The sequence below is a fragment of the Protopterus annectens genome, chromosome 13.part0 (genome assembly GCF_019279795.1).
Source record: "Protopterus annectens isolate FY-2018-M chromosome 13.part0, PAN1.0, whole genome shotgun sequence".
Classification (NCBI taxonomy): Eukaryota; Metazoa; Chordata; order Ceratodontiformes; family Protopteridae; genus Protopterus; species Protopterus annectens.
The window spans coordinates 256628354-256641820 of record NC_056747.1 but is presented as its reverse complement, the minus strand read 5'-3'; the positions used below and the strand labels follow the sequence as shown (position 1 = coordinate 256641820).

At 39.7% G+C, this 13467-nt stretch overlaps 1 protein-coding gene across 1 annotated transcript in view; it reads right to left on the bottom strand.

Annotated features, from left to right (window-relative positions):
• Positions 1-835: 835 nt before the first annotated feature.
• The window catches only part of SBNO2 (strawberry notch homolog 2), a 2660605-nt gene continuing 2647973 nt past the window's right edge, over positions 836-13467 (bottom strand). Inside the window, exon 41 of the mRNA XM_044053813.1 lies at positions 836-12596. Coding sequence (XP_043909748.1) covers positions 11968-12596 — 629 coding nt within the window. The 3' untranslated portion in view covers positions 836-11967. The remainder of the gene's footprint in view (positions 12597-13467) is intronic.

Here is a 13467-nt window from a genome sequence, read left to right as displayed (position 1 = left end):
AATATATATGTTTTTGAATTAAATGGCTAGATACCTTTAAATATGTATTGATCTGTCTGGCCAATGAAATGTACTTGTATAGTATTTAAATGGTTAGATTTTTTATCATAAATGTCTGAAGAAGCCGAAAGCTGAAAGCGCTTACATTTACAATATACAATAAAGCCAGAACTTTGCTGCCTAGTTCACGTATTCTTGCATTATAGCTGCACAATTTTCGTTGTCTGGAATCGTTGTTTGGATTTGCTGTTTTTATATTTACCCCTGTGAGACACAGTGCTTGGTTCCTGTGGATGACCGAACTTTTATTACTTTGAGAAAAACCTAACAGCAAACTACAACCACATAACGTAGTCAAAGTTTCAACAATACACTGAAGAGAACGCACAGAGAATTCTAATAAACATCTTCTTGTACACAATAAACATCAGAGGACTAAAACTAGTTAGGGCAAAAACAAAGTAGTGGTAAGGTACACAGAAAACAATGAGCCCTAAAGGAAGGGGAAAGAATAAAGTAAATGTGAACAGGTCTGGTCTAACCTGAAAACATGATAAATCAGCACAAAAACTACAAACGATTTGGAGAAATTCACAAGTCACAAAGGGATGAAAGTGTAGTGACTTTTCTCAAAGGATAAACACAGAAAAAAAAATATTGTAGCTTAGGGCCATTTCTCTGCTGTGAGCTACATTAGCAGGAATGGGACTTGTATTACAAATGTTGTATTATCGAACCTTGAAGCCTGAAATCCAAAAATAGTGAAGCCATGGCAAATCAGTTTAAGGTTTAATTATTTTTTTTTTAATTGTGTCAGAACAGTGATTTTTTTTTCCGGGGGGGGTTGCTGTTCTGTGTTTTTGCTATTCTTGGGTTTCAGACTTTAGGGTTTGATATTACATTGTTTGAACTTATGTTAGTTTAATGTTGTGATATAGACCCAGCAGGAATAGAAAGCTAGACAGGAAGCTAGAGCGTAAAGTGTTACAGGTATGGAAGGTGAGTAGCTGTAGCCTGGGAAACGTTTTAAATGCTAAGCTAACAAAGCCGTATAACTTCACCCTAGTAGTTAATGAAAATGGAACCACATCTATAACATACTAATTCTAAAGTCACACAGCTTCAAAACATAGGACTACCTAGTTTGACAAAGAAACATGCTCTCCCAATTTGCACACTGCTTTGAAACCTAGAAAAAAAATGAATTACAACACATACTTCTGTACATCAATAATTTGACTACTAAACATTTTTTCTCCCCTTGACACCTTTATGTGGCAAGTTTGATTTGCTGGCAGTACTCTTCCCCAAGACAGTAAATATAACACAGGTGGCAAGTCTTGACTGTAAATCTGACAGCCACATTGATACTGTTTGCATTTAACTGAATGTTGGAACTTTTCACTATGTGCATTCATGACTACAATCATGCAGTGAATTTACAGTTAGACATGCTTATCTAGTTTGTGTGAGACATCATAGTATTCTCCCTTGCCCCAAACTGAAGTATGTTGTGAGGAAAAATGCAAGACGGGGCATTTTGTAGAGTACAAACCCAACCACAGGATCCATCAAGGATGATAGCGTTACACCCCGGGGATCACTTCTGTGGCTCTGCTCGACAGAGGCACAGGAAAATAATTTTCTTGGGTGGTGAAAGCTAGGGTACCTGTTTGGCTAGGTTTATATAGGCCCTAGGACTAATAGCCTAGTACCTACCTATGAACATTATCATTATTTTTTTATTACAGCTGGCATTCTCTACTTGGAAATCTCGAAACTCAGCACATCACAGCAGCACCTTTTTGAACACGATAAAGGTGGTCATGTTCTATTCTGCACTAAATTACAAGGGAAACAAATGCTGAGGTAAAATTAGAAATTCTATGAATATATACAGTTATAGTATGAAATGTTCTAAAATATTACAAAAACTGGGTGCATACAGTTCCAGTCATTGATCAAATAATCTGAAACAAAGATCTCATTTATAAATAGCCCCAAATATGGCATTTCTTAAACTCAATATTACTGAGCAGTAAAATGACAGATCATTTCCATAAGTTAAACCTGGGCTTTGGAAACTGCATCTTTGCAATAGAGTACCTACATTTTTAATCATTTCTAAATTACGATGAATAAGGCTTTGTTGCTAATGTAACCCAAATTTCCTGAGCAACTAAATCTTTTTTCATAAGCTCTAAAGTGTTAAATCTGTGTTAGTACAGTGCAGAACTCCACTCCTGAACAAAAAAAAAAACATGATAATGTATTTTCACACCTACAGACAAATGAGCAATTTTTAATTGGACTTGAGAAAAACATTAAACCTAATTAGCCCTCTGCAGAAAACCATGAAACAAAAAATTGAACGTTTGTGCCCTCTCTCAAATGTTTTGTGAATGGGAATGCCTACTGTTATCATTTACAGATCACTACGTAAACACAAATGATATATGGTTAAATGAAGAAACACTTTTCTGTCTCTGGTCCACAGTATAGACTATTAATTAAACTGGACTTCAACAAAGAATTATTAAGCAAATACAACAGTAACAGCCAATAATATTCTGTAATAAACCACAAAAAGTCCACATTTTAACTTCCATATAGAAAACTATTGAATATCATTTGGTAAATGAGAAAAAAGTATCAGTGAACAGTAACTTTTTTTTTTTTTTTTTTTTTAACAAGTATCAAGCAAAGAATAATTTATATGGCTCATTTAACAGTGATTTTTACAGGCAATAATATGTATGTCTTGTCAATTTGAAATGATTTTTTGTTATCCTTAAACCCGACTTCCAAACATTTAAAAAAAATCTAACTGCAGTTCTTAAACTTGTAATACTGAATAATTTTACCTCTTAAATATGTCTGGTATTAGTGTTTTCTCTTGAAGGAGAGGGGAGTTCTGTAGGATCACTAGATGCTCAAAAAGTCACAGAAGAGTTAAAAAACAGGGATGTTAACTGTATCGTTCAAAACACCATCCAAGTATTGTATGAACGATTCTATTTTTATTAAGTAAATAAAGGCAGTCTCTGTAGCAGTGTGGAAGCTAAAGCTGTTCTGTATTTATTTTCGAGTATCTAAACAACACATCTGCACAGCAGATAGGAAAAAAAAAGTATAAAACAAGATGTTTACCTAGATGACAATTACGAACAGCTGTGTGAGATGATGTCCTCCCATCATTACTGTGCGTGTGTCGACAACCCATGCCGTTTTCTAATCCCCAAAGCTCTCTCCATCAAAACATTCAAGAACCAGGTCCTGCTTAGTTACAGGAGCTGCTTTTCTCCTTTGAGCCACCTCAGGACCACTAATTATTTACAATCTGAATCAGAAAACCACGTGTTCATTATTTTCCTTATGAAGTACCTCACCTGTGGGACTTGCTACCTAGACAGTTTTGAAAGTGCTTCACTGAGGACAATTACACAAAGTGTCTCAAAACATGTCCTTTTCATAAAGCACATGGAGAACCATTTGATGTCCTAGTGATTTAAATCATACATTTGATTTATATATGACTTCGCAATTCAGTATGTTACTATATGTTACAGCATTTACTGTAGCATGTCTAGAAAAGGGCACAGCTAGACTGGTTATCCATGTTGCCCCCCCCTCAAAGACTGCAAGCCAGTTTAGTTTGGGCTTGGTAATTTCCCACAAAAAAATGAAGTCCTGTGTAACAACACTGCAGTTACTTTCATACAGGCATCTGCAGTCATTCTAAATGAGATATAAAAAGCATCCATTCATCTATTTCTGATTCATGGCAAGTTGCAGATGGCAACTAAAGTTCTAAGACAGGAACCAATCCCAGATGGGACTAAAGGCCACTGAAGACAAAATGCGCGTGCACACATGCCAGAAGAAATCTATACTTTGCTAGTTCAGCTATTTGTAGGTCCCTGGGATGAAACCTGATGCTCCACTGAAAACCCATGTAGACACAGTGAGGACATAAAGAAACTGTTAAACAATACGTTACTAAAAAACACTGCTACTGCAGAGATCAATTTTCACTAGTTTCCCCCTATAACAAACTTCTGTCTCCCTTAGTGAAGTACTTTCCTTCTCATATTAACATTTATTTAACAAACATTTCACTTATTTCTTGCCAAGCCCTCACCCACCCATGTACCACAAGTAACAATGCCATGTTTGCATATGTAAAGGATGTATAAAATTACTAAAAAATCAATACAGGCTACTCAGCCAATCTAAGCATTCAGCCGTATCTTAGTGTCAAGTGAAATTACTATTTAGAAGAGGCAAGAATCCCTACTTCAATCACTTTCAAACATTATGACATTTTTAACTTCTAAATGTGCACCTAACTCAAACCAGTGTATGCTAGTGTAACTTCTGAAAGTCGAGACACGTTCCAAATGGGCGAACATACATATAGAACATAGAGTAAAATACTGAGCAACAATGAGAGCAGCTCATAGCCTCAAAATGTCAAAGGAGGATTTATGACACCAAACTGTTATGGCAGTGCAGAAGATCTGGCCTCTCCACACATCAGTCTTAGAAAACTATACATCTGACAGCATTCTCTAAATGTAAGTGCTATGTATGTTGCAGAAAGACCATAAAACCAAGCATCAATGCTGAAGCACCATTGCTTTACCTTCCCTTTTACGTCATGCAGCAGTATGTATTATACAAAGTTATGTTGCAGTGGTAATTTGCAGCTGTTAAGGAACTGGGGATATGTAGAGCAAGAAAGTATACTTGTGTTAAAAAAACTTAACATAACTGTATTTATTAGAGTACATTTACTGTTGCGGATCTTGAGATAACCTACCCACAAGTAGTCTGAAAGTTAGTCCTAACTACAAAACTGTACCTTCCTCCACAGGCCTCAGCCAAGTCCCTTGCAATCACATGCAAGGACATCATGGTATGAAAGGGGAGCTGACTGACATCTTTAGGTCTTCATGCCTTGGCTGGACCAGGAACTGGAGCATGAGTGGATCAGATGGGGGTGTGTGAGGAAAATACCTATCTGACAAGCAGGTCCATCCCACAGGAACCCAAGTCTACTCCTCCAGGATGTCAGCAAGTTCAAGAGGGGCTGGGGCCCAGCCCAACCCCAGAATGATGAGAGAAGGATGATGAAGGATAAGAATATGGACTACAACAGTGAATGCACTTTAACATCTACAAATATGGCAAGTTCATAAAAACATATGTTCCTTGCAGTAATCACTGTTGCAGCCCTCATGTCTGCCACTCCATAGCATTGCCCAGTATGTGGTTGGTCTTGATGGGATTTACTAGTAGAGCAGATCTTATAGCAAACACTGCCCTGGCCCTATACAGCTTTAAAAGAGTGTGGACTGAGGCTCAGGTAAGCTGCTTCTAAAATGTACTGGGTACTAACCCCAGAAGAATGCTGTGGAGGCTGCTGTTGCTCCATCTGCATGTCTTTTAACTTAACCTGCTACATGCTTGCAGATACATACAGTATGCAAGCCATTTAGATGATGTTTGTTGGCTTCTCTCTCCTGCCCTTTACAAAAGGCACAGACAGTTGTTCTGAATACTTTTGTTTTGTCCAAGGCATGCAGAGTTCTAGTTCTTTCTTGTTCTATGCTTTAGAGAAATTGATGACATGAGTCAAAAGAGCTCTCCTTAACTACCTCTGTCATAAATGTCATAAAGGATTATTATGACGAGATATTCTTGCCCCTGCGCAAGATCATAAAAGTTTCCTTGCAAAACGATGCCTGTGATTCTGAATTTCTCTTAGTAGACATCACAGCTACCAAGAACAGTGTCTTTAGGATAAGCATCAGCGAGGGACTAAAGAAGCCATTTCAAAAGATGCCAGTGTTAGCTTTTCTAATGCATCCAAGATTCCACAGTGAAATAATTTTCCATCTAGATGGTCTAAGATGTAGTACCCACTTTACCAACTGTTTTAATGTCAGCTGGAAATATATAAAGGGGTTTATACTAAGGAAGTCTGAGATGGCACATGTGTTGACATTTAAAGTAGTACAGGATATGCCCGTTTTGTAAAGATCTGATAGGCAATTCAGCGCCAATGACACTTGGGCTGTGTTCAAATCTCAGTCCCCGACAGGCACCAAGAGGAGAAGGTTTTCCATTTTGCTAGTTATAATTTCCTTGTGTCTGGTTTCCTAGCCCCCATCCCCCATTACGTTTAGCATATCCTCCAAAGAATGCCTGGCTGGGATGGGAGTTGAGTAATTTAAGCTGTAAGCCTAAAGGTAGTCAGACTGGTGCATGATGGACTTTTTTCGGAGTCAGGGGGTTCATACTTTGAGGCACAAAGTATGGCTTTTCCCTTAAGAGGAGAACCAATATTTCCTAGGATAAAGGGGACTATCAGAATGACTTCAGGCCTATCTTCTTTGGACATCTTTAATGCCATTGGGAATCAAGGCTACAGGAAGAAAAGCTTTATGAAACAAACACCTGAAATTCAGGCAGAAGGCATTTAGTTTCCAAGCTGCCAAAGCTGCAGCAAAACTTTTTCAGCTGCGTGTCTTCTAGGGAGGCATACAAGGTGTACTTCTGAAACATACCATTTGCTTGTCAGATCTAACATCCTTTCATGTGGGTTTAGCTGTGAGGTACTTGGCACATCAAAATCTTGAAAAGGATTCTAAGGACATCCTGAGGGTCAGGCCCTTCAAGGACATCCTGACTCCCACGTCTGCACTGCTAATCTGCACAGGATATGAGTAGATTTTTCTCTTTGTGGCTTTATCACAGACTACAGTATTGTTTTAAAAATCTGAAGTGTCCCGTGCTCAAATCAGTTTGAATTATCTCAATACTAAGACAACAGCCATCACACTTTCCACTTTTGGATGTTGTCTTCCAGGTCTATGTCATTTCACTGAAACCCAAATTGTCAAAAGCTATTTGACTGAAAACTCACTTCACAGAAAACCTTCTCCATAAGACATATATCCTAAAAACATGTTTTTGCAGGATGGCAAGCCCCTCTGCACTCATACTGTATATATCTATATATACTAACTCCACAGTTGCACAACCAAACAGAAAAGAAGAAAACACCACATGCAGTGAATTAGTGCTGGAGTACAAACAAAAATCTATACAGATCTGGGGATAAAACATGATGCTGTCCACTGCAATTCACACACACTCTGCAAGGCTCAGTTCCCTAATAACTCCCATGACAAGAAATTACACCATTGCATACTTTCTATACACTTCTACAATTTTCTATGAAATGAGTTTTCAATCAAATGGTATTCGACGATTTTAAGTTTCAATAAAATGAGCTTTCAATTAAATGACATAGACCCATTTTCTTCTCATGCTTTTGTTCTATGTGCCCTGAACTTTCAGAGATCTCACATGGGTTGCCCAGGCTTAAGCCCAAGGAATCTGAGGTTAGTGTCTGCGCAGGCTGTGCTAGTCTGAATGATACCCCCTAGTTTACTTAATTCTCCATAAGAGTTTTCTTTCTTTATAAAAGACAGTATAGGTATGAGGGTTTCTAAGGACTGGGAGTGTTGGCACAATATCTCTGAAGTATCACTAACTTTCTCACATGCAGGAATGCATGATACCAGGTAACCCAGAATCAGCTGTGACTAACTTATACTTTAGGATACTCTTTGACAGAAGAGGTGCAGAAATGGTACCTTTTCATCTGGAAGGAAAGCCTTTTGCAAATTTGTGTCCATCAGTACCCAGAGAATACTACTCCCTCTGGTGGGGTAAAGTTTGGCTTTGCCACATTGGCAGAAAACCCAAATTTTGGACAACATGTGAAGGTGAAACTCAATGCCTTTTGTATCTACTCCTTCAGGAAGTCTGCTCTTTTCAAATAGTCATCCAGGTATGGGTAAAATGGATTCTGTTTGTTCTACAAAAAGCTGCAACTGGAATCAGGCATTCTGTAGAAACTCTGAGTGCAGCAGACAACCTAAAAGGCAAGTAAATTAATTGGAAATTATCTCTTCCCCCTTCAAATGTTAGAAACCTTCTGTGGTGCCTGGCTGTAGAGATATGTATATTGCCATCCTTCAGGACCCACACAACCAAAAACGTATGTGGGGAGATAGGAGGCCTTGGAGAAGTAACATTGTGAATTTTGGGGTAATTAGGAATGTGTTTAATCTTGGTAGGTTTCCATATTCCTTCTTTTCTGGACATTAAAATCAACCTTGAGTGCAATCCTGAATCTTCAGCTCTGGGTCCTCCCTTTATCAGCCATTGGTCCTGCATTTTTTAAACAGGTTATGACCAGGCTTACATTCAGCTCTGGGTCCTCCCTTTATAGTCCATTGTTTCTGCATTTTTTAAACAGGGTATGACAAGACTTACTTTACATGTTTTGGTACAAGGGGAATACCCCCACGCTTTGGAATTGCAGACTGTATTCCCTGTTTCAGCATTTTAGGGCCCACTAGTCCCAACTTATGCTTTCCAATTTTAGGCAAAAAATTCTAAATGTCTTATTATCCATAAAGGTTAAGGAATTTGGGTATGAGGAGCGAGCAGCCAAGCTGAGTCATGTCAGCTCCCTCTAACAGTCATGGTCTTGATGGCCTCCAGTCTTTTCTTTAGGCTTAGATTGCCATTCTCTACAAAACCTAGCCTTCTTACTCTTGTCTGCCTAGTTTTTCCCTTGCCTTGTGTATAGAAGCCATGACGTGGCTGGGCAGTTTCTGCTGAACTTTGTTGCCTGCAAATGAAAAAGCTACTTCACGGATTATAAAGTCTCACCCTTTTCTTCTAGTCTTTTGAAGACACCTTCAGTAGAGTCTGAAAATGAAACCCTTATACTGAGGTACACTAAGGAGCTTCCCCCTACAAAGGACCTGGCAAGGGCTATGCCCTTAGGCATGTCTCTGAATAATCAACACTATTGTTTCTACCCTGCAAGATATATCCACTGCTTCAGAACCACTGTTATTGGACTGCTGATAGTTCACATAGTTTAAGCATTTTCTGGTTCAGGTACTTGTCAGTGACCCCCTCTGCATTGGACCTCATCTTCTCCTGCAGGGTTTGTTTGCAGCTGAGCATATAGTACTTGACAGTTCAAGGCTCTGAATGCCAGGGAACACAGATATATGCCTTTTTCCAAAAACTGGACAAAAATCTTACTCTCATCATTAGGAGAACAGAGTGCAAGGATGAAGCAGCAGGGAATACCTTGCTGGAATCTAGGGACACTACAGCTGGATCAGCCAAAGGTTCCTATATGGAATTCTGGATATGGTAGAACAAGATCATGCTTCATTGGAGAAAAGGGTAGGGAATCTGGCTTCAAAGATGTAATCGTAAATAATCCTTCAGGGCATCAACAGCTGGAGGGACAGCTAGTACTCCACCAATCACGCTGGTATACAAAACCTCTGTATCCGAGATGGGCCTGTGAGTGGTCTTTAGACTTCCACTGGAACTCCTCCTCCATTTCGTTGCGGATGTCCCCACTTGACAGATCTGGAGGTGAAGCACAGGATAAGGATTCCTAACGTCAGTCATAAACAGGGGAAGAAGTTAGCTGGCCAACATATGATTGCCATCAACTGCCTTTTACTCTGGGGTATCATAATCCTCCAATGGGAAGGCATCATCCTTCTCTTCTCTTAGAATGGACCTCTGGCATCATTGGAATTTCCAAAGCTGACTGACGAATTAAAGAAACTCAAAATCCCGTGCGCCAGTTGGAATAACTTGTGTAGAAGCCTTGGAAGTAGACTGGACTGATATTCCACTTAACCTAAGCAGGGGCAATTTAGCAGTAACCAGTAGCATCTTTGGTGCTTTACACTTCAGCTTCTCTAGGGAAATGGCCTTATTTCACAGAAGGGTGACTAAGACCTCCACACTGTCACTGAAAACCTCCTCAAAAACCAAGATAAAGGGAATACTGCCCTGACCTTCACTCATAAACTGTGTCCTAAGGCCCTCAGATCTGGCTGATAACTCAATGGTGTCAGTCTAGGAGCACATGCTAGCAACAAATGGAGTGGTTATAACAGAGGCCTGGCTACAACCAATTCTGAAGTTGGGGACTGTGAAAGCACCTCAGTGAGATCAGTGTGACTGGACCTATGAAAATCAATGGCGTCTGACAGACTGTCCTCGGTTTCCTGTTGCTGCTTAGTGTGTCTATGCTTTGCAGGAAGGTTCCCATATGCAGCCATCACAGTGTTATGTTTCAAATCCAGCCCCTCTTTTGAAATGTGAACTCCTGAAAATATTTAGTTCTCCTGACTATCCTTGAGGTTAAGCTAACAACATGGATAAACATTCATGTGCTCCATGCAAAGGCAGAAAAAAATGGGAATGCAACTCCCTATAGTGACCTGTTTCCCACACAGTACAGTTGTATTTCTTAAGTCAGATGTTAGTATATCTGCTGAAGCAGCTACAAAAAGGCAAATGAAATTCCTCTGTGGGGTACTTATCCTTCCTCCAGAAGCAAGCCAGTTGATGATTCTCCAGACTCGGAACTGAACTGCTACACAAGAAAGATCTGCACATAGCATCAGCCAGTGTCCCCCTTATACCACTGAGGTCCCTGTTGTCTGAGTAGGGTGGAGTTGGCTAAGGCCTATGAGGGAAGGTACAGCTGTGGAAGTTGAGGTGACCTTCAGCTAACTACAGGCAGTACATCCCATATATGTGGACTGCAACAGTGAATAGTATGATAAACCCTGGTTAAAGTTTCTGTAGCCAAACATTGGAGGTGTTGGGGAGCAGTGACTACAAGTGGCAAAACAATATTAAAAGTACTGGGGCTCAGCATCTTTTTTTTTTTCACTACTGTCAGATAAATACCCCCCAAGCACGCATAAGCATGCACACACACACGTACAAATATACATACACACAAATCTTTAATATAGTCATGCACAATGCAAATAAACATTTATGTATTTATAAATATATATAATTTTTTCTTACAGCTGATTAAAAGACATACCTTCTATTGATGATGACACCTTTCCTCCCCTCCAAAATGGGGGAAGCTCATATGGAAAAAAAAAAAATAATAAAATAGGCTTCTTGGTATGACTGCATTCTGATAAAAGCATTCACCAAGAAAAAAGGGACTTGCTGCAGCCTAGTATTACGTGGCACTTTTTAAAGGTAATGACTGCTGTCGACACACTGTGAGCAAAGGCAACAACAGAACTAGAGGTGTGTATGCAAGGGCCAGGTAGACACTTAAGGCAGTGTATAGGCAGTGTGTACCAGCCAAATCTTTACTGTTTTTATGCATATGCAGTTCCTCTCCCTGATGAAGAAGAAATTACATACTCCCCTAAATATTACGAGATTACACCTATTCACCAGCAGCAGATGATGCTCATATGAACAGTGAAATGTGAATCTCTATATTACTGTTTTTTCAGTCTGGAATTCCTTGCATTCTTTTTTTCCAGTGATTAATCAGCATTCTCAGCTGGGGCTTACAATCAAGACAGTGATTACAGAAAATTAGATGACCAGAAGGGCAAAAAAAAAAAAATAATATAATAAATACATGTGCAGCTGTTAGAAGAGACAGCACACCCAAGAGCTTTTAACTTTTTCTAGTCAGAAAAATTTTTAATATGCTGCTCCAACACCGCAATTTTTATTTAACAGCCAGAGATCTGTAATACAATGTGGGAGTACAAAGGGACAATGGTCTTGACAGCAACTCCCACTCATTAAATGCAGCCTTCTAAACCAGGAGGCCACTCAGCGTGATGATTTGATCTTCGCAAGTAAACACTCAAAAAATATTTCTCTCTATAAATAAATTTGTAACACACTAAATTTCCAAGTACTATGAACCAGGTTATTTAAAACCCATTAAAAATAATGGGAGTGCCATAAAACCTGTTAAAATTTGAAGTCTGACGGCAGATCAGTAAGAACATCTGAGCTGAGGCAAGAATGCTAGTCTGATATTCCCATTGTTCACAATGCTGTATGTCAACCAACATCCCAAAAGTCTGTAAGTGGGCCCCCAAACTGGATGACACTCTGTCTGCTCTGGGAGAAGTCATCATTTTGTGGAACATTCATAGTCCTTAACATTTCTTCCAGAATCTCTCGGAAATTAATTTCTTGCTGAAGTGGATCCTCCTGCTGCTGTTGATGGTTTTGCAGGTGATTATGCTGGAAAGGTTCATGCAATGGTGGCTTCAAAGGAACTTGCCTGTGTAAGCCAAGCAGAGAATCCTCATAAGATTCTGAGCCAAAGGGAATGGAGAGTCCTAATGGTACTTGTTGCTGGTGGTGGTGATAAAGTGCTACCTCTGGTAAAAAATCAGATACCCCCGACTCCCGGTTCAGCACTACATCAGGCATGCTCTGTGTCTGAGGACTATAGGTCAAGTCAAGCACATCATCACTGTGCATGTACTGAGTGGGTGTTATGAGGCGGTGGGTCAGATCCAAAGGCTGATGCTGGCATTCATGGATCTGCTGTAATGCTTGCAGTTGGCATTGTTTCTCCTCCTGGCGAAGCTTCTCTTGTTGAATTTTTTTTTTCACCTCTGCATCCATGTGTTTTAGCTCTTCAATTATCTTCTGCACACATCCCTTAGGAATTTTTATGCCTGTTAAAATATAACAATGCGGTTACAAGTCTTTTCTGCTGTCATGACCCACTTAATCTGTGATTTTTTTTTTCAAAATGCATAAAAAAGTACGTTGTCTGATGGGCTAAGCTCCCCAGATCCTGCATTCCTGTTCAGCTTTCTAGCAGTAAATCCTAAAGGACAAAGGCTTCAAATTAAAAACACTCAAGCTTACTTTAGCAAAGTTTTGCTACATTTTACAAGCACCGATTCCTGTTGCTAAAATGTGACATGAACAGGTCTGCACAGATCACTGCCAAGCACCATCGTTTCATATCTGTACTGGCTTACTAAACCTCTTGCTAAGTGCTACTATCAACTGCAAACCTCCCTCTTCTTAATCTTTCCTTCTTGAACATGTTCTGTACTTTTTATTCCAAATATGTTCCTTTACTCTTTCTAAGGGCTAAGCTTGGGAACAAAGATCCAAGCTGCAGTAAACTTGAACATTAGTCAACATGACTATCACCTAGAGCCATATTTTACAACATTGAGTGGCTAGCCCTGCCATGGCAAGCAGTCTGTGATCCATGTTCTCCTGTCTTGAGGATACTGCACACCACAGTATATGCCCAAAGCGGTTGGTCTGTACAACCCTTCCCCCTATAGGGCACCATGTAGAGTCTGTGCTGCTGCCAACAGCTCCATTCATTGGTGAGTTTTTTTGAGATGGAAACACTCATCCTGTTTTTCGGACACGAGAGGAACCCCACGGAGAACATGCAAACTCCAAACAGGCACTGGTCGAAGGTCAGGATCAAATCTTGTACCTTGTGCATGGGAGGTAAATACCTTACCTATTATGCCAACTGGTCTCTGCTTAAATTTAGACATGAGATAATTAAATCAT